This window comes from Mustela nivalis, assembly GCF_964662115.1.
Source record: "Mustela nivalis genome assembly, chromosome: 5".
Lineage (NCBI taxonomy): Eukaryota > Metazoa > Chordata > Mammalia > Carnivora > Mustelidae > Mustela > Mustela nivalis.
Window position 1 is genome coordinate 154101679 of NC_139024.1, and position 21124 is coordinate 154122802.

Genomic DNA, 21124 nt, shown 5'->3' on the forward strand with positions numbered 1-21124 from the left:
CTGAAGGCAGAGGCTTAACCCACTGAGCCACCCAGGCGCCCGAGACCTTTCTTGTTTCTTGAGAAAGGCTTGTATCACTTTATATTTTCCTCTCATGACTGCCTTTGCTGTGTCCCACAGATTTTGAACCATTGTGTTTTCATTATCATTTGTTTCTGTGAATTTTTTTCAATTTTTCTTTAATTTCCTGGTTGATCCATTCATTCTCTAGAAAGATGCTCTTTAGTCTCCATATATTTGGGTTCTTTCCAAATTTCCTCTTGTGATTGAGTTCTAGCTTCAGAGCATTGTGGTCTGAAAATATGCAGGGAATAGTCCCAGTTTAGGTACCGGTTGAGACCTAATTTGTGACCCAGGATGTGATCTGTTCTGGAGAATGTTCCATGTGCACTAGAGAAGAATGTGTATTCTATTGCTTTGGGATGGAATGTTCTGAATATATCTGTGATGTCCATCTGGTCCAGTATGTCATTTAAGGCCTTTATTTTCTTGTTAATCTTTTGCTTGGATGATCTGTCCATTTCAATGAGGGGAGCATTAAAGTCCCATACTACTATTGTATTATTGTCGATATGTTTGTTTGATTTTGTTAAGTGGTGTATATAGTTGGGTATTCCCATGTTGGGGCATTGATATTTAAAATTGTTAGCTCTTCTTCTTGGACAGACCCTTTGAGTATGATACAGTGTTCCTTCCCCATCTCTTATTACAGTCTTTGGCTTAAAATCTAATTGATCTGATATAAGGATTGCCACACCAGCTTTCTATTGATGTCCATTAGCATGGTAAATTGTTTTCCACCTCCTCACTTTAAATCTGGAGGTGTCTTTGGGTCTAAAATGAGTTTCTTGTAGACAGTATATTGATGGGTTTTGTTTTTTTAATCCATTCTGATACCCTTTGTCTTTTGATTGGAGCATTTAGCCTATTTACATTCAGGGTAACTATTGAGATATATGAATTTAGTGCCATTGTATTGCCTGTAAGGTGACTATTACTGTATATTGTCTCTGTATATATATTAAATATATATATATATTTTAGGCTCTCTCTTTGCTTAGAGGACCCCTTTCAGTATTTCCTATAGAGCTGGTTTGGTGTTTACAAATTCTTTCAGTTTTTGTTTGTCCTGGAACCTTTTTATCTCTCCTTCTATTTTCAATGATAGCCTAGCTGGATATAGTATTCTTGGCTGCATGTTCTTGTTTAGTGTTCTGAATATATCATGCCAGTTCTTTCTGGCCTGCCAGGTCTCTGTGGATAAGCCTGCTGCCAATCTAATATTTTTACCATTGTATGTTACAGACTTCTTGTCCCAGGCTGCTTTCAGAATTTTCTCTTTGTTACTAAGACTTGTAAATTTTACTATTAGATGACGGGGTGTGGACCTATTCTTACTGATTTTGAGGGGGGTTCTCTGTGCCTCCCGGATTTTGATGCTTGTTACCTTTGCCATATTAGGGAAATTCTCTACAATCATTCGTTCCAATATACCTTCTGCTCCTTTCTCTCTTTCTTCTTCTTCTGGAATCTCAATTATTCTAATGTTGTTTTGTCTTATGGAATCACTTATCTCTCGATTCTCCCTTCGTGGTCCAGTAGTTTTTGTTTCTCTTTTGCTCAGCTTCTTTATTCTCTGTCATTTAGTCTTCTATATCCCTTATTCTCTTTTCTGCCTCATTTATCCTAGCAGTAAGAGCACCCATTTTTTACTGCAACTCATTAATAGCTTTTTTTAGTTCAGCTTGGTTAGATTTTAGTTCTTTTATTTCTCCAGAAAGGGTTTCTCTGATATCTTCCATGCCTTTTTCAAGCCCAGGTTGCACCTTGAGAATTGTCATTCTGAACACTAGATCTGACGTATTACCAATGTCCCTATTGACGAGGTCCCTAGCCATCGGTACTGCCTCTTATTCTTTTTTTTGTGGTGAGTTTTTCCCGCCTTGTCATTTTATCCAGATAAGAATACATGAAGGAGAGAATAAAATACTGAAAGGGTGACAAAGACCCCAGGAAAATGTGTGTTAACCAAATCAGAAGAGACCACAAATCATGGGGGTGAAGAAAGGGGTAAAAAGAAGTTTGGAAAAAAAAGAAAAAGGAAAAAGAAAGAAAAGAAAAGAAAATATATATATATTAGATAGGCGAATAGAACAGAGCCACCCACTTAATCTGGGGAGCATTTGGTCTCTTAGAAGAAACTACTCCCCATAATTTTAAAGAAAAAACTTTTTTTTTTTTTTTAAATATTTTATTTGTTTATTTGACAGCTAGAGAGAGAGCACAGGTAAGCAGAGTGGCAGGGAGAGGGGCAGAGAGAGAAGCAGGCTCTCTGCTGAGAGCCCGATGTGGGGCTCGATCCCAGGACCCTGGAACCATGACCCGAGCCAAAGGCAGCCACTTAACCAACTGAGCCACCCGGGTACCCCAAGAAAAAACTTTTATACACACACACACACACACACACACACGCATGCACATGCAAAAGGGTAAATGCGATGAAGGGATGGAATATGACTATAAAGATGAAAATTTTAGGGGTGCCTGGGTGGCTCAGTGGGTTAAGCCTCTGCCTTCAGCTTTGGTCATGATCTCAAGATCCTGGGATCGGGCCCTGCATCAGGCTCTCTGCTGATCGGGGAACCTGTTTCTCCCTCTCCCTCTGTCTGCCTCTCTGCCTACTTGTGATCTCTCTCTCTGTGTCAAATAAATAAAATCTTTAAAAAATAATAATAATAATTTTTTTAAAAAAATTCTAAAAAAGATGTTGATAAGTTGGTTGGGAAAAGAAAGAAAAAAAGTAGAGAGAATTTGCTCAGGCTGGAGACTAGAACAAAGCCCTGTGCTAGGTTTAGGGGTATATTTTGATCTATTAGAAGTTGTATCCCAGGGGTGCCTGAGTGGCTCAGTGGGTTAATCCTCTGCCTTCAGCTCAGGTCATGATCTCAGGGTCCTGGGATAGAGTCCTGCATTGGGCTCCCTGCTTAGCGGGGAGCCTGCTTCCCCCTCTATCTCCTCCTGCCTCTCTGCCTACTAGTGATCTCCCTTTCTCTGTCAAATAAATAAAAAAATAAAATCTTAAAAATAAGTATCCCAAACTTTTTTTAGAAGAAAAAGCCCTATGTGTATACAAAAAATAAATTTAGATACAATGAAGGATAAAATCTTACTATAATAATGAAAGTTCAAAAATATTTTTTAATGACAGATATTATTAAGATAAACTAGTTTAAAAACGTTAAAAGAGGAATGAGTAAAAGTTTAAAAAATTAGAATTTAAAAATTTTTAAAAATTAATTAACTGTGCAAGACTAAAGAACCATGGGGAGAAAGCCATAAATTCCATGCTTGGCCTCCTCCTCTGGAATTCCACTGTTCTCCTTGATGAGTGAACTTGGTCTTGGCTGGATTTCTTGCTGATCTTCTGGGGGAGGGGCCTGTTGTAGTGATTCTCAAGTGTCTTTGTCCAAGGCAGAATTGCACCACCTTTGCCAGGGACGGGGCTAAGTAATCTGCTTGGTTTCAATTTCGGGAGCTTTTGTTCCCTGAATGCTTTCCATAGAGTTCCCAAGGATGGGAATGAAAATGGTGGCCTCCCAGTCTCTGGCCCGGAGGAGCTGAGAGCTCGGGGCCCCACTCCTGAGTGCACCCTTAAAGCAAAGCGCTCAATCACTCCTGTCTCCCTGGCCTCCGGCCACACTCCGAGCTCACCCAGCCTGTGACCAAGTGTCTCTGTCTCTGGCATACAGCCCTGCCTGGAGTCTCCAAACCCAGCAGATCACTGCTGCTCTTCCAGGGGGGTGTCCCCAATCTGCCACTTGTGGGGTCTCTGCTCAGAGCAGTAGCGTGACTGTGCCATGGATCACAGTTTAAGGTACCCTGAGTTGAGCGCCCACTCCTTGGCTCCGTCTCTGTAGCCGGCTTCCCTGCTCTAATACCTGCAAGCTCTGTGACACTCAGGCACCCCCGATCCTTCTGTGGCCCTGCAAGACCTGAGACCACACTATCCCCACATGGGCTCCACCCTGGCCTAGTCTCGGGAGCGTTGTCCCTCAGTGGAGCAGACTTTTTTTTTTAATTTCTTTATTTTTTTTTATAAACATATAATGTATTTTTAGCCCCAGGGGTACAGGTCTGAATTGCCAGGTTTACACACTTCACAGCACTCACCACAGGACACCCCCCCGCAACGTCCATAACCCCACCACCCTCTCCCGACCCCCGTCCCCCCCAGCAACCCTGTTTGTTCTGCAAGATTAAGAGTCTCTTATGGTTTGTCTCCCTCCCGATCCCATCTTGTTTCATTTATTCTTTTCCTACACCCCCCGCCCCCCCGCCAAGCTCTCCACATTGCATCTCCACTTCCTCATATCAGGGAGATCATATGGTAGTTGTCTTTCTAGTGGAGCAGACTTTTAAAAGTTCTGATTTTGTGCGCCGTTGCTCTGCCACTTGCTCGGAGCCGGCCCCTCCCCCTGCAGTCTATCTTCCCGTCACTTTGGATTCACTTCTCTGCAGGTCCTACCTTTCAGAAAGTGGTCAATTGTCTGTTTCTAGAATTGCTGCTTTTCTTTTCTTCCATCTCCTGTTGGATTTTTAGGTGTTCGGAATCTAGTCTTTGTTTTAAAGTCGTTTTTTCCCGTATAAGTTATTGCTACTCTGGCTTTCTTTTCCATTTGCATAAAAGATGCTTCTCCATCCCCTCACTTTCAGTCTGTGTCCTGGTCTAAAATGAGTCTCTTGTAAGCAGCCAATAGATCTTTTTTTTTTTAATCTATTCTAATAACCTATGTCTTTTTATTAGAATGTTTAGTCCACTTACATTCAAAGTAATTTGGAAGAAATGTATTTATGCCACTTTATTACTTGTTTTGAGGTTGTTTCTCAGGATTTTCTCTGATCCTTGTCTTGTTTCATAGTTTGCTGGGTGTCTTTAGTGATATACTTGGAGTCCTCTCTTTATTTATTTTTTTTTTTTACATATCTATAATTGGTTTTGATATGTGGTCATCATTATGTTTGTATATAACGTCTTATACCTATTGCAGTCTTTATGAAGTTGATAGTCATTTAAGTTTGGAACCATTCTCCCTGCCCCCCAAACCTTGATTTAGGTATATGGGATCATGCTTTTTCATCCTTTCAATTTGTGAGTTCCTTGACTGATTTTTTTTTTTACACATATATTCATTTTTACTGCTTTTGTGTTTCTAAACTTTATAGTGTCATTTTTAGTCTTTCCTTTTGCACTCAGAGATTCCCCTTTAATATTTTTTACAGGGTGGGTTTATTTGTCATGAACTCCTTTAGTTTTTGTTTCTCTGGGAAACTCTTGCTCTCCTTTTCTGAATGATAGCATTTCTGGATAAAGTATTTTTGGCTTCAGGTTTTCCCCATCTAGAACTTTGAATATATCATGCCACCCCTTTGTCTTGGAAAGTTTCTGCTGAAAAATCTGATAACTTTATGGGGTTTCCTTTGTATGTTACCATCATCTTTGTCTTGCTGCTTTTTATATTTTTTTCTTTATCACTATATTTTGCCATTTTAATTACAATATGTCTTGGTGTGGTTTTGCCTTTGTTGATTTTGTTGGGAGTTCTTTGTATCCTGAATCTGAGTATCTGTTTCATTCCCCAGATTAGAAAAGTTTCCAGCTATTACTTCAGCAAGTGAATTCTCTACTCTCTTTTCTCTGTCTTCTGGGACTCTTACAAGGTGATTGTTATTACATTTGGTAGTCACTGGGTTCCGTAAGTGTTCTCCTGATGCATAATTCTTTTTCCTCTTTTTAGTTCAGCTTGATCACATTACTCTGTTTTCTAGGTCATTAACTCATTCCTCTGCTTCTTCCTGGCTTCTCTTCGTTCCGTCAAGCAAAACAAATGTTTCTCATTTCATCTATTGGTCCCTTTGTCTCTCTTTGTTATTCTTCATTTCTTTAAGGATCTCATGGGTATTCTTCACTCTTTTCTCAAGTTCATCGAGTATCCTTTTGATCATCATTTTAAATTTACATCAGGCATATTATATCTGTTTTGCTTAGATCTCTGGCTGTGGCATTGTCCTGTTCTTCCATTTGGGGTAAATTCCTCTGACTTCTCATTTTGTCAGAGTCTCTGTGCCTTATCTCTGCATGTTAGCAAAGTCATTTATTTCTCCTGCTCTTAAAGATAATGGCCTTATGAAAAAGAGGTCCTATAGTGCCCTGAAATATAGTGTTCCCTGTTTCCCAGAGCCTGGCACTTCTGCAAGTATCTCCAGTGTGTGCTGGCAGAGCTCTGCTTTTGTGTCCTGGCCACTTTATCCTTCAGGCCAGTCATCTAGAGAGGCTTTCTTTGCCTGTTGTGGACAGTGTTTAGTCTCTGGCCTGAATGTGGCACATTTTAACTAGGTATGCTCTGGTCTGCTTGTGAAATGACAGCCCTTGCCACTGCCATGGAAACCAGGGCCTTGTAAAACTCCTGGGTCAGGAAATGCAGGATGAGCAGGGGTTTGGGTTGGTCTTTTGAGGTAGGGAGCCTGCTGTGCTGGGAGTGAGAAAGGCAGGACTGAGATGACCTTTCCTCCAGCGTGTGGCGTGGTGAGACTTGGTGTAAGCAAGTTAGGTAATGAGGGTTGCTGCTAGGCTGGTTTCTGCAGGCAGCTCAGTGTTTCTGCTGAGGGGCAGGGGAGAGAAGTGGTGTCTATCTGTTCCTTTGTCCCTTGAGTGGTCTCTCCATGAATGCTACCTCTCTGGGGCACTTTCCAAGATGAGCAGCTAACATTTCCCCACTGTGTGCCCCAGGTGCTGTTCAGATTGCTGTTTGCCCTGCCTTTTCTCCAGGAGCTGCCCTAGTGTCCTCTGTGTTCCAAGCATGCTGACCTTTAAAAAACCCCAGGCTTTAACTCACAAAATTCAGGCTTTCCTGCTTTTCAAACCACTTGAAAATTGAAAATTGCTGTGGGATTTGTTTTCCCCATGCATCTCGTGCTAGTTTGCCTCTTGTCCTTCCCCAAGACCATGGCTCCCTCCCCACCACAGCAGGCACAAATTGCATCTCCATACTTCCTGTCTTCTTTTTTGTGGTCTCGCCTCTACCTTTAGTTGTGGAGTTTGATCTGCCAGCCATCAGATTAATTTCTGGGGTATTTAGGATGGTCTCATAGTTACCTAAGTTGTACTGGTGGGAGGAGGCAAGCCTAGCGTCCTACTCCACCACCATCTTTTCCTCCCACGAACAGCATTTTTCACAAAACTAGAACAATATCCTAAAAGTTGTATGGAACCACAAAAGACCCCAAATAGCCAAAGCAGTCTTAAAAAAGAAGAACAAAGTTGGTGGCATCACAATCCCAGATTTTAAGATCTGTTGCAAACCTGTAGTAGTCAAAATAGTTTGGTAATTATACAAAATAGACATACAGATCAGAAATAGAATAGAAAACCCAGAAACAAACCCATGTTTATATGGTCAATTAATCTTGACAATAGGCAAGAATATGCAATGGGAAAAAGGCAGTCTCTTCAATAAATGGTGCTGGGAAAACTGGACAGCCTCATCCCAAAGAATGAAACTGGGTCACTTTTTTACACCATACACAAAAATAAACTTAAAATGGATTAAGACCTAAATGTGAGACCTGAAACCATAAAAATCCTAGACGAGAGCACAGGCAGAAATAAACTCTTCATTCTAGAGATCAGACAGATGATTACCAGAGGAGAGGTGGGGACGGGAGGGGGGAAACAGGTGATGGGCATGAAGGGGAGCACTTGTGATGAGCATTGAGTGATGTATGAGGTGTTGAATCACCGTATTGTACCCCTGAAACTGACACAACACTCTGTGAAGTATATTGGAATTAAAATATTTTTTTTTATTTCCCCTCATCATTTTTTTTAAAAATTATCTCTTTGATGAAGGGAGAAGTGTGTGATAAAGCAAATTTAGAGGAATGTTATTTGTACAGTCTTAATGATATATTTATAGGTGTTCACTGGGTAATTTTTCAACTTCTATGTTTTAAAAATTTTCATAATATCTTGTGGGAAAATGTGAATAATTTCTAATTTTTATATCACTAATACAGTGGCCACAGGCTACTCTTCTAACTTAAATGATGCCAGTCTTTAGTATAAATTTCTAATTTCTTGCTCTCTAAATTAGAGTACTAAGGCTATGTTTTGTCTTTATAATTTCAGATTAGCTTAATATGTTTTGGTGACAGTTTAAAAAGGCAACTTTTACATTTCAGCCAAAGTAGTCATGATTAAACTAAATCTTTTTTAAAAGTCTACCAAATATATGGCTTAAGAATACCTTATCTTGGGGCGCCTGGGTGGCTCAGTCAGTTAAGCAGCTGCCTTCAGCTCAAGTCATGATCCCAGGATTCTGGGATTGAGCCCCGCGTTGGGCTCCCCAATCAGCGAAGAGCCTGCTTCTCCCTCTCCTTGTGCCTGCTGCTCTGCCTACTTGTGCTCTCTAATAAATAAATAAATAAAATGTTAAAAAAAAATAATGTCTTGTTTTCTTTGTTCCCTGTTCTCCTGATTATCCTGGGTATCTCTTGATACCCTGGAAGTCTTGACTTGTGGTCTTCCTATGTGGTTGTGTTGAGAATGAGGTAGAAGTACATATATTTTAGGCTTCCTTTCTTTTAAAAATATCTGTTTTTCTTTTTCTTTTTTTTTTTTTATAAGATTTTATTTATTTGACAGACAGAGATCACAAGCAGGCAGAGAGGCAGGCAGAGAGAGAGAGAGAGGAGGAAGCAGGCTCCCCGCTGAGCAGAGAGCCCGATGCGGGACTCGATCCCAGGACTCTGGGATCATGACCTGAGCCGAAGGCAGCGGCTTTAACCTACTGAGCCACCCAGGTGCCCCTCTTTTTTCTTTTAATAGTGATTTGGTTTAGGGTTAATCCAGAACCTAATCCAAATGGGGTTAATCCAAATCCTATTTTATGAATGTTTTTCTTTCCCTTATATGCATGTATGTGTGCATGTCTGTACCTATGTATAATTTTTTTTTTTTACAGTACTTGAAAGCTGTGATAACTCCAGAGTGTCTTCTGATACTAGATTATCGTAATTTAAATTTAGAGCAATGGCTCTTCCGGGAACTCCCTTCTCAGTTGGCTGGAGAAGGACAACTTGTCACATACCCTTTACCTTTTGAGTTTAGGGCTATAGAAGCACTCCTACAATATTGGGTAAGCCTATTTTTATTTTGCTTCTTAAATTTTTTCTTGTTTTAAAATACTATTGAGTAGGAAGACAAGTGGTATTGTTTCAATGACACCATTCCTAACCACACCCTGCCTCTGAACAAAAATATCTCTGAGGGTCCTGTGTGGAGAAAGTACTTAATTCTTAAGCTGTACTGTCCAATCAAATAGATCTGAGGTCTCTAGGGACAGTTTATAGAGTTTCTTTGAGAGTCCTATTATGACATTCAGTTAAGCACATTTTAAGTTGGCCATCCTTTGTATAATTTTGGTAATTATATTTGAGGGGTGATAATTCAAAATACTTAACATCATATCAAAAAAGTTTTAAATATTCTCTATTATTCTGCAACTAAAGTGTATATTGTAAAACTGCATACATCCAGTGAACAGAGCTCAAATCATTCTCCTACTTTCCCCGTCACTCTGGTTGATGGGTACCGTCCTTGGAGGCTGCTGCACGATGCCACTGTTTGAGACCTACTGTGACATAGGAACCAGGGAGAATTCTTCCAATGATTCCCCTATTATGTAGGTCATTCCTGGGTGTCTAGGGACCCTATCAGGTCCCAAACAACAGTGGTCCCTGCCCTCCTGGCCCACAAATGGTTCATTGTCTTTTCTTATCCCCCAGTGGCCAGTGCAGTGCTGTTCAGGAGCTGGCTGCCTGCAGCGGTTCTAGAGCGCGCTGAGTGGAGGGAGGGAGCGAGGGAGCGAGGGAGCGAGGGAGGCGAAGAGACGTGCAGGGGTGAGGACTGGATGGACCGGGACCCTTCTCCTTTGTCTCCTCTGCTGTACCAAGGGAGTAGGAAATGGCTACATCCCCTACTCGCTCGGGATTGTGAGGCAGGAGTGCTGGCTAGTACCAGCCCAGGAGATAGATGGTGACAGGCTGGGGCACGGTTACCAGACAGGGAGAATGCAGGGGAGGGAAAGGAGCCGGTGCAGCCAGTGGCGAGTGGCAGGCTACGTGGGCTGAGCTCTCAGGAGCTCAGGCTGAGATAAGTAGTGTGCACTGGCTTTTATGCCATTCGTTTATTTTACTAATTAACTGCTTAATTCTGTTATGCTGTTTGCCAGCTGGTACGGGAATATTTCAATATTTTAACAACAGGTATAGCCTGTATCAATGCTTTCCTGCTGAATGCCTGAACAATAAATAGTATACTTTTGACTTGACACTGGTTTATTTTTCAAGTCCCAAGTTATGTGTTGGGTTTTGGAAGAATCTTTTTCATGGGAATTTTGAACTGTGTTCTGTGTACGCGTGGGTATTGTTTACCAAATGTAAAGTATGTGTTTAACATAAATGGCAGGTTTTAATCAGCCTTGCATTCCTTTCATTATAAATGTTTGTGGGGGAAGACTCTTAGGAGAGTTAATTCCCTATCAACCAAATGCAAGCCTGGTAACATGCATGGTTATCTTTTAACCTGGTAGATCTAGGTTATGAATCATCTGAAATGGGCATTCTAGCAGTGACCATGTTCTGAAACGTTACCAGCCTGCCAAGCTATTACAGATTTCTGTGTTTAATCAGAGGATTCACTGATCCTGAGTATTCTAAGAAGATTGTTTTGATTCTTATGAAAGGTCATGTTGTTATCTAGATCAGCACTCTTCAGGGGAAACTTAGCATTTTGCAGCCACTGATCCTTGAGACATTGGAAGCTTTAGTGGATCCCAAACATTCTTCTGTAGACAGAAGCAAATTGCACATCTTACTACAAAATGGCAAAAGGTAAATATGGGTGATCTATGTATTTGGGAGGTAGACAAAAATATCTTAAGCTTCTCTTTCAGTAGTCCTAATAGAAAATGTATAGCATTAATTCAGATACAAAAGCAGTGTGATTATTCCCTGTTTTGAAAAATACCAACTAGGGGCGCCTGGGTGGCTCAGTGGGTTAAAGCCTCTGCCTTTGGCTCAGGTCATGATCCCGGGGTCTTAGGATTGAGCCCCGCGTGGGGCTCTCTGCTCGGCGGAGAGCCTGCTTCCTCCCACCCCCTGCTTGCCTCTCTGCCTGCTTGTGATTTCTGTCTGTCAAATAAATAAATTTAAAAAAAAAAACCAACTAGTAGGTGCGCCTGGGTGGCTCAGTGGGTTAAAGCCTCTGCCTTCGGCTTGGGTCATGATCCCAGGGTCCTGGGATTGGCCCCACATTGAGCTCTCTGCTCAGCGGGGAGCCTGCTTCCTCTTCTCTCTGCCTGCCTATCTGCCTACTTGTAATTTCTGTCTGTCAAATAAATAAATAAAATCTTTAAAAAAAATAAAAAATAAATACCGACTAGTTTTGCTAATGGTAATGGTTTTCTTTCTGTGCCTTGAAGTCGGAAGGTAGCCTAGGTGAGAAGTTGAGCTAAAAAGGGCACATAGACTTATGATTGTGGAAAAGCTGTTTTTGCATGAAATGTTATATCAGGGTCTTTAATTTATTTCTGGATGGAAATTGATTCTTGATGTGCATGGTGGATATCAAAAGTTTCTTTTACAAGTCGGTGTTTACCATTAATGTATAAGTGGGTCTACTTGATAAGATACTTTAAAAAGGTATGTTTTTTAATAGGGAAAAGTGTTTATAAGTTAATGTTATTGATCATTTCTATACAACTACTCTTATAGTCTGTCAGAGTTAGAAACAGATATTAAAATTTTCAAAGAATCCATGTTGGAGATTTTGGATGAAGAGGAGTTGTTGGAGGAGCTCTGTCTCACGAAGTGGAGTGACCCACAAGTCTTGTAAGTCTGGAGTCCTGCTTTGTCACCGGTCTTGTTAGGATCAGTCTTCTGTCTTCTTCAGGATGGTTCTTCTTAGAGACGTAACATTTTCTCCAGAGTAGAGAATACAGGCACTTTTTATCCTCAGTTGTTTCACTATTTCCCTATATGCATGTTTAGTGTAATGAGGATATATTGAATGTCCGCTGTGTACATAGCACTGCGCTGGGCTGTGATGAACACAAACACATCATTACCTTTATCTTCAAGGGCCTGACCCCCAGAGTGGCTGACACATCTACCCGAATAACTTAGCCTGGGGAGTACGGTGGAAGAGAGGGAAAGATACTCACATGGGGGCAGGGAAAGAGGGGTAAAGGAAGATAGGACACTAACATATATTCTGGAACTTGGATCTGATATAGAAAAGGCTTATCTTAGGGGCACCTGGGTGGCTCAGTGGGTTAAAGCCTCTGCCTTTGGCTCAGGTCATGATCTCAGGGTCCTGGGATTGAGCCCCACATCGGGCTCTCTGCTCGGTGGGGAGCCTGCTTTCCCACCCCTGCCACCACGCTCTGCCTGTCTCTCTGTCTTCTTGTGATCTATCTCTCTCTCTCTCTCTCTCTCTCTCTGTCAAATAAATAAATAAATAATCTTTTTTAAAAAAAGGACTATCTTAGAAAACTTTTATCTCTTATAGAATTAGAAATTATTCTTATGCATATCAAGTTAAATGTTTATTTTTTAAGTACTCAGAATATTTCATTTTTATTCTTTGTAGACAAATATTAGACACCTCTGTAATGTATACAGTTTCACCACAACATGTACAGATTTTTTTAAGCATTTTGGGAAATTAGTTATCTGTATTCTAATAAGGAAAAATTAAGGCTATAAGGGCTGTTATATAGCAGATACAGTAGCAGAAACTTGAACACATTTGTAACTCTTGTTTGCTTTATTAGGCCAATCTGTGTCTAATGTACTCTATGATATAACTCTTTCACAGAGCACTTCAGTCCCACTAACTCTCCTTGGTAGGGGCTGGGGTATGAGTAAAAGGGTACAAAGTGACTATTAACATCACTCAAGAACATATTTCTCCATATATGAAAATAACATTATGTATCTGCCTTGGAAAGGAAAAGCTTTTTATTTTGTTTTGCCTTATTTTCACTAATCTGCACTCATTCATCAGCATTTACACATTCTGAATTTTCCTTTGTCTGGTAGTGCAGTGCGTATGTGCATGAGAATCCCTTGACCTGGGGCCCGAGTACAGTGAGCCCAGGCCTGCGGGCTGGAACCTGCACCCTCGGCTTACTCTTCATAGTGTTTAGGATCACTTGATAAAGCCACTCGCTGATTGAGCTCAGTCACAGTAAGAAAAAACCAAGGCCACTTTTTCATTTATAGTTGAGTATTATATACGGATTCAGAAAGTTTTTGGTACCAAATGGGTGATGCCTGTGTTGTGCTAATTATGTTCACCCTTAATTGCAGTGAAAAGAGCAGTGCTGGAATCGACCATGCAGAAGAGATGGAGTTGCTCTTGGAAAACTACTACCGGTTGGCCGAGGATCTCTCCAATGCAACGCGGGAACTCAGGGTATTGATCGATGATTCTCAAAGTATCATATTCATCAATCTGGACAGGTGAGAAAGCATCCTGTAGAACAACCAAAGGAATTCTAAAGTGATGAATGTTTTAAGAAAACTGTCATTTTGGGAGGAGTTATACCATTATTATCATGTATAAATGCTACATAGAAAGATGTCCTTTTCTAAAGGTGTAGATTTAATGTATGTGGTTTTAATAAATGATTTCATGAATTTCCTGTGTGTAGTTAGTGGGCCCTTCTAATGTAAGCTGTTCTCTCCAGCCACCGGAATGTGATGATGAGGTTGAACCTACAGCTGACCATGGGAACCTTCTCTCTTTCTCTCTTTGGACTAATGGGAGTTGCTTTTGGAATGAATTTGGAATCTTCCCTTGAAGAGGTGAGACTATTATTTCAGTGATCTAGGGATTATTTTTGTTTTGAAGATCATTTTTTTTGAAATGGGTTTGACTGGCTAGCTCAGTCAACTCTCGGTCTTGGGGCTGTGGGTTCGAGCCTCACATTGGAAGTAGAGATTGCTTAAAAATAAAATCTTTTTTTTAAAATTGGATTTTAAAAAAGAGTCTTAACATATATACACCCCTAATTAATTAAAATGTTTAATTCATTCAAAATTCAGGCAGTACTTTTAGACCCTGTTGTAACTCAAGTATAACCATAGCCATGGTTACCTCATGTTTCTCAGAAAATGGAACCACACATAGAAAAGGTTTGACAAAACCGTATTACACGGTGAAGGAATGCTCTTTGGAGGGTCACACCATCAAAGAGACTGTTCTTCCAGGACCGCGCCGTGAGGCTCTGGTGATGCGGGATCATGGGATGAAGTGCTGCTCCTGCAAGATTGCACCATGAGGCTCTGGTGATGCGGGATCTTAGGAAGAGTTGGTGCTCCCCCAGGATCGTGTTGTGAGGCTCTGGTGATGCAGGATCCGTGCAGGATCATAGGACGAGGCGGTGTTCCCACAGGATCACACCATGAGGCTGTGATGATGTGGGATCACAGAGTTGAGGCGGTGCTGTGGCGGTAAACAGGATCACAGTGAGGCCGCGCTGACGAAAGGCTGCCTCTCTAGTTTTCATGTTCCCGGCATTGGTAGTTTGCTGCTTTATTTGGTGAAATCACAACTGTGAAGATGGACATATTATCCCTACTTTATAGATGAGCAGACAGGCTCAGGAAATTGAAGTGATTTGCTCAGGGGCACAGTGCTAGAAAATCACGGTTGTGATCTGAGCCCAAGACTTGCACTCTCCACTTTGCTGCCTTTTCATATTAATATAACGCTAAGGTGCCAGAGTTCTTCCTGTCATTGTAGTGTGGTCTTTCAGAAAATATCTTGCTGTAGGATTTCTAGAAAATAATCTGCACACTACACTGCATTCAGCACACTTGGACTCTGTGTCCTCATTAATCTTTTTTTTTTTAATTTTATTTTACTTAAATTCAATTAATAAAAAATTAGTTTGAGGTAGAGGTCAGTGATTCCTCAGTCTTCTGTAACACCCAGTGTCATTGCCTCAGGTGTCCTCTCCCCACCTCCCCTCCAGCAGCCCTCAGTTTGTTTCCTATGATTAAGAGTCTCTTACGGTTTGCCTTCCTCTCTGATTCTTATTTTATCTTTCCTTCCCCTCCCCTTGATCCTCTGTTTTGTTTGCGAAATCCCACATACGAGTGAAATCATAGGTTATTTGTCTTTCTCTGACTAACTTGTGTCTCTTAGCTGAATGTGGCAAGATTTCATTTTTGATGACTGAATAGTATTCCACTGTAGTATTCCATTGTGTCCTCATTCATTTAAAAGATCTGTTCTCTGTCTCTTCGGCTGCCATCCTGGTTGAACCCGTCATCACTGATCAGGACCACTCTTTGCTTCTGGAAAGTGGTCTGTAAAAGCAGCAAACCTCGTGGTCACTTTTCTGTGAAATGATTCACTGATGTTTGCCCTTAAAATAAAGACCCAGACTCCTTTGCCCGCAGGGCTGTCCACGCTGAAGCCAGCCACCTCGCCCTCGCCACGGGTGTCGCCTCAGTATTTCCTCCCCCTCGGGCTTCCTCCAGGCCACAGCTGTCCTCGGCTCCCACCTCTCCTGCCTGGCCAGCTTCTGCTTACCTCTACATCTCGGCTTATGCACCGCTTCCAAGGAGATCGCCAAGCCCCAGTCGGTGTTAGTCATTTTCACGTTCTTTATAAGATGTGAAAGGGAAAATCAGTGCAGTACATTTGTTCCTTCATCTTGTGAACGTGGGTTTGGTGCCTGCTCTGTAGTGTGCGCTGCTTTCGGCCCCAGGGATGCGGCAGGGAGTGTCTGCCCTCGGGAAGGAGAGGGGCAGACAGACACACAGCACGTTTGGCGGTTAGGGCCGTCAACAGGAAGCCGGGCGGAAGGACGCAGGATGTTGCCAGGAGGTGTGCTAAGGCGCGTCTTAAAGCTGGCGCTCAGCAGTGTCCCGAGGAGGTGGCGCTAGAAAGCGGGACGGTCGGAGGGAGAGTGTTTTCAGCAGAGCGGGGCACGCAGGGAGTTACCGGAGCGGGAACGGGCTGCGCTTGTTCAAGGAACAACAAGGGCCGTGGGGGCAGGAGAGGGTGAGCCCGGCAGAGACAGGTGGGGAGCAAGGTCAGAGCAAACGAATGGGAGATGGTGTTGAATTTGTAGAGCCTATGAGGGTTTGCATTTAAGTGTGTTAGGCATCCGTTGGGAGGCTTTTAAGCCCATACGTAGTTACTAGAAAGTTCAGAAGTAACCAAAGCTTCTTGGGCAGCATAAACCAACCCTTGAAATTCTCCAGAGGTAACTTCTAAAGACCTCTGCAGATTCCCAGTGTAGGGCTACAGAACTCTTTATACAAGATCAGGTCATTTTTGTTAAGAATCGTGTTTCTATATGTATAGTCTACAAACTCACTTTTATACTTTTTTTTCATTTTATAGTTATTTTTTCATTTTATGCCCCCCTTTTTTTTTAAGATTTTATTTGTTTATTTGACAGACAGAGATCACAAGTAGACAGAGAGGCAGAGAGAGAGAGAGGGAAGCAGGCTTCCTGCTGAGCAGAGAGCCCGATGCAGGGCTCGATCCCAGGACCCTGAGATCATGACCTGAGCCGAAGGCAGTGGCCCAACCCACTGAGCCACCCAGGCGCCCTTAATGCCCATTTTTAAAAGGGATTTTTGGAAATTCCTCTCTGATAGTTCCACGCAGTCCCAGGTGTAGAGCAACCTAGTTATGACGGGAGATGAGTAGTTCGTGGCCAGTTACTGGCTCAGTACAGGGTGATTAGCTCCGGCAGAACAAGATTCGGGTCAGTCCCTCATCAGTTACAAATTATGTGTCTAGATAACCTGAAGAACAGCTCAGACATGTTTACGAAATCCCCAGATGTCAAGGTCTCTGCCACTGTGTAGACGGGGTTAGTATTGACAATGATCAACCCAGGATAGGAAAAACTTTTTTTACTTCTTGTTTTAAGATAATTTTAGACCCTTCTAAGAGTAGTCAAAGAATTGCCATGGAGCCTTCACCCATTCTTTTATCACCAACATGTATCACCTTCCCTGTCTCATTCTCTCTCTCTTTTTTTTTTTTAAGATTTTATTTATTAATTTGACAGACCACAAGTAGACAGAGAGGCAGGCAGAGAGAGAGGAGGAAGCAGGCTCCCCGCTAAGCAGAGAGCCTGATGCGGGGCTTGATCCCAGGATCATGACCTGAGCTAAAGGCAGAGGCTTTAACCCACTGAGCCACCCAGGCGCCCCTCATTCTATCTTTATATACAGCCTCTTTTTCCTAAAACCAGTTGAGAGTAAGCCACAGAGGTGATACCCCTTTACCTCTGGCAACCCAGAAATAAATCCCACTTGACAGTAATGAGTGATTGTTTAATGTATTACTGGATTTGATTTGCTAGTATTTTGTTGAGTTTTTTTGCATCCGTGTTCATCAGAGATATTGGCCTGTAGTTCTCTTTTTCGTAGTGTCTTTGATTTTGGTATTTGGGTGATGCTGGGCTCATAGAATGAATTTATAAGTTTTCTTTCTTTTTTTTTTTTAATAGTTTGAGAGGAACAGATAAAATTTTTCTTTAAAGTTTGGTAGAATTAACCTGCGAAGCAGTCTGGTCCTGACTTTTATTTGTTGAGAGGTTTTTTTTTTATTACTGATATAATACCATTGCTGGTAATTGGTCTGTTCAAATTCCCTTATTTCTTCCTGATTCAGTTTTGGGAGGTTATAGGTTTCTAGGAATTCCACTTCTTCCAATTTTTTGGCATATAATTTTCTATAGTATTCTTACAGTCCTTTGTATTTCTGTGATGGTTATTATTTCCTGTTTCATTTCTGATTTTGTTGGACTTGTTTTCTTTTTGATGAGTCTGGCTAAAGGCTTCTCAGCTGTGTTGATTCCACACCCCCCACCCCCCACCCCCCGCAAACAATCAGCTTGTTATTTCTTGTTGGATTATCTTCTTTATTATTATGATGTCCTTCTTTGTCTCTTGTTACAGTCTTTGTATTAAAAAGTGTTTTTCCGATGTAAGTATGCTACCCTGGCGCTCTTCTAAGGTCCATGTGCCCGATAAATGCTTCTCCGTCCCCTCGCCTTCCATCTGCAGGTGTCCTGAGATCGGAGACGAGTCTCTTTAGCCTCCTGGATCTGGATTTGTTTCCTTTCCCAGATTCTAGAAGTTTTCAGCTATTATTTCTTCACATAAATTTGCTGCCCCCTTTTCTCCTTCTGGGATCCCTGTAATGCCGGTGTTAGTATGCTTGATGGAACCACTGAGTTCCCTAAATCTGTTCTTGTCTTGGATCATTTATTTTCGTTTCACCAGCTCAACTGTACTTTCCATGACTGTCCTCCAGGTCACTGGTCTGTTCTTCTGCTTCCTCTAGCTACTAGTTATTCCACCTGGTCTATTTTTAATTTCATTTATTGTGTTCTTCATCTCTGAGTGGTTCTTTCTTTTACCTCCTTGTTAGGACCTTACTGATGTCCTCCACTTTTAAGTCCAGTGAGTATATGATCATTTTTTTTTTTTTAAGATGTTATTTATTTATTTATTTGACAGAGACACCGTGAGAGAGGGAACACAAGCAGGGGGAGTGGCAGAGGGAGAAGGAAATTCCCCACTGAGCAGGGACTCTGATGTGGGGCTCAATCCCGGGACCCTAAGAGATCATGACCTGAGCCGAAGGCAGACACTTAATGGCTGAGCCGCCCAGGCACCACTGATGATTACTTTAAATTCTCCATTAGGCATATTGCTTATCTCCATTTCACTTAGGTCTCTTATTGTGACCTAAAGAGAACTTCTCCTGTTCTTTCATTTGGGACATAGTCATTTGTCTTCTTTTGTCTGCCTCTCGGTGTTTGTGTGTGTGAGCTAGGACAGTCAGCCGTGTCTCCTGCCCTCGAAGGTGGATGCATGGGGAAGAGGTCCTGTCTGCCTGCAGGGCGAGGTCCCTGCTCACCAGAACCTGCTGCCTCAGAGCTCTTCTCTCAGTGTGCTGCGTGTACCCGCCTCCCCCCGCCCCCGCCAAGTGGCTGGGCCGTGTTTGCCCATGGTTCTGGTGTCCACATGGCTGTTGTTGCCTGCTGTGGGCTGTGTTTACTCCCTGTGACATCAGTGGGTCAGTCGGGAGCCACCCTGGGCTTGAGCTGGGTCAGACCAGGTGTTTGGCAGAGCTGCAGACTGCTTCTCTGCACTGTCCCCCGAGACACTTCCACGGGTGGGCAGGGCCCGCAGTCTGACCAGCTGTCTGCCGCCGGCCCACTGTTGGGGCCACGTTCAGTGTGTGCGGTCAGTTCCCCTCTCCCCGGGCAGGGGGTACTTTGGAGTGCTGCCCGCCCCTATGGGGGTAGCTTGCACAGGGCCAGGAGTGGGATGCTTCTTTTGATGGGATGCTTCTTTGGAGAGGGTGGACGCAACCCCCCTACTGGGTACGGGAGCCTCATTGTTAAGGTTTATTGGGTCTTCTGGGGGCGCAGACCCCGTGCTGGGACGGAGGCCAGCCTGGCTGGAGCACGCAGACGGGAAGCTCCGGTGAGAGTGGGTACAGGGTAAGCAAACCAGTGGGCGTCGTGCTAGGTCCCCCAGGCACTATGTGTTGGGGGTTGGGGGACAGTGGGGACAGCACCTGCCGGTCCTTTGTTCCTGGAGGAGTGTCTCACGATCTCTGTTTCTCCAGAGCGCTCTCTGAGGTTAGCGAGCCGCCCTCCTGCTGTCTGCCCTAAGTCTTTCCAGATGCTCCTTCTGTGCCGTATCTCCCCAGGCTGTTGTGTTGTCTCTTTAATGGCGGGCACTCTGTTTCCTCTCACCCTCTCTGCTCTCCTAAAGTTGAGCCTGCTGCTTTTCTCAAATTCCAAGTTTTAAGTCCTGCTGATTGTAAAAACTCACAAAGCTCAGCCACTCTGGCTTTCACAGCCAAATGTTATGGGACTCCGCTTTCCACACGGGCTCCCCCGTGCCGTAGTGTGGTTCTCTCCCTTCTCTGGGCCGGCGGCTTCCTCCTTTCACGGGCAGCCCCGCAGCTTCACTGAGCTCCCCGCCAGGTCTCGGCCCTGCCCGCCCTCTGAGGTGGCCCCTTCATTGCAGAGTCCACCCTGTCAGTCTCCAGGTCATTGTCTGCGTTACTTACACTGATGTGTTGTCGAGTTGTGCCTGCCTACGAGGTGAGCTTCCGGTCCTCCTGCTGTGCTGTCGGCCCACAGTTTGTGTGTGTGTTTGGAATTTCAGGCTAGGTTGGAACTTCTCTTCTAGTTTATCACACTTTGGCATTCTCAGATTTTTCTTCATAGGTGGATTGTAGAACCAGTCTACAGCAAAGACAATAGTAATCTATTGTTCCAAATCTCATTTAAATGTAATTTTTAATAAACTACACCCTCTTTTTGGGTAACTGGAAATGTGTTCACCAAAAATATTGAACTTGTGTTAGCACTTGTCTTCCTGATATAGGTCTAAGTTCCTGGTCCGAAGAGATGGGTTTCTCCTTCACGTGCTGTGTGTTGCCCCCAGTGAGAGCTAGAACCGTTTGCGCAACACACCAGCCTGGGCCGGGAGCTCCCCGTCCCTGGACGTTGGTCGCCAGCAGTGGCATAGCTGGCGTTGGGCTCCCTTTTCGTGGGGCCTGTGGCTCCGTCTACAGACGCGGGCACATTGCACTGCCGGATAGTACAAGCTTGAAAACGACGGGAAGATGTTTTAGTCACGGGTTCCCAAACTTTCTTGGTTCACGATATGTTTAGTGTCTAGTGTCTTGGGAATTTTTGCATAGGATTACTAGAACCAGAGTTTCTTTTAGGACATCGTTTCTGTGATATTACCTAATAGGTTGTTTATGAAGTAGCTAGGTTCTGTTTTGCAGATGACACTGTGTTTTCCTTGAAATACTCTCGGGTGCTGTGGTGCCCCGGACACCTCTGCTCACAGATCGGGAACTCTGGTTCTAAAAGCATAAAATTCAAATTTGGTTGTATGTGCTCTGTGATTTTAACTATTAAGATGTGTATACATGCAAACGAAGACTGCGAGGAAATTCAAAGTAAAAGTGGTTATGTTGGGCTTATAC

General features: G+C 43.0%; 1 protein-coding gene across 3 annotated transcripts in view; it reads left to right on the forward strand.

Annotated features, from left to right (window-relative positions):
• MRS2 (magnesium transporter MRS2) overlaps nt 1-21124 on the forward strand; it is a 38593-nt gene that overhangs the window by 15527 nt on the left and 1942 nt on the right. For all 3 annotated transcript variants that reach the window (XM_082731491.1, XM_082731492.1, XM_082731493.1), the window contains exons 5-9: nt 9021-9194; nt 10820-10950; nt 11833-11949; nt 13432-13584; nt 13812-13929. In XM_082731491.1, coding sequence (XP_082587617.1) covers nt 9021-9194; nt 10820-10950; nt 11833-11949; nt 13432-13584; nt 13812-13929 — 693 coding nt within the window. The remainder of the gene's footprint in view (nt 1-9020; nt 9195-10819; nt 10951-11832; nt 11950-13431; nt 13585-13811; nt 13930-21124) is intronic.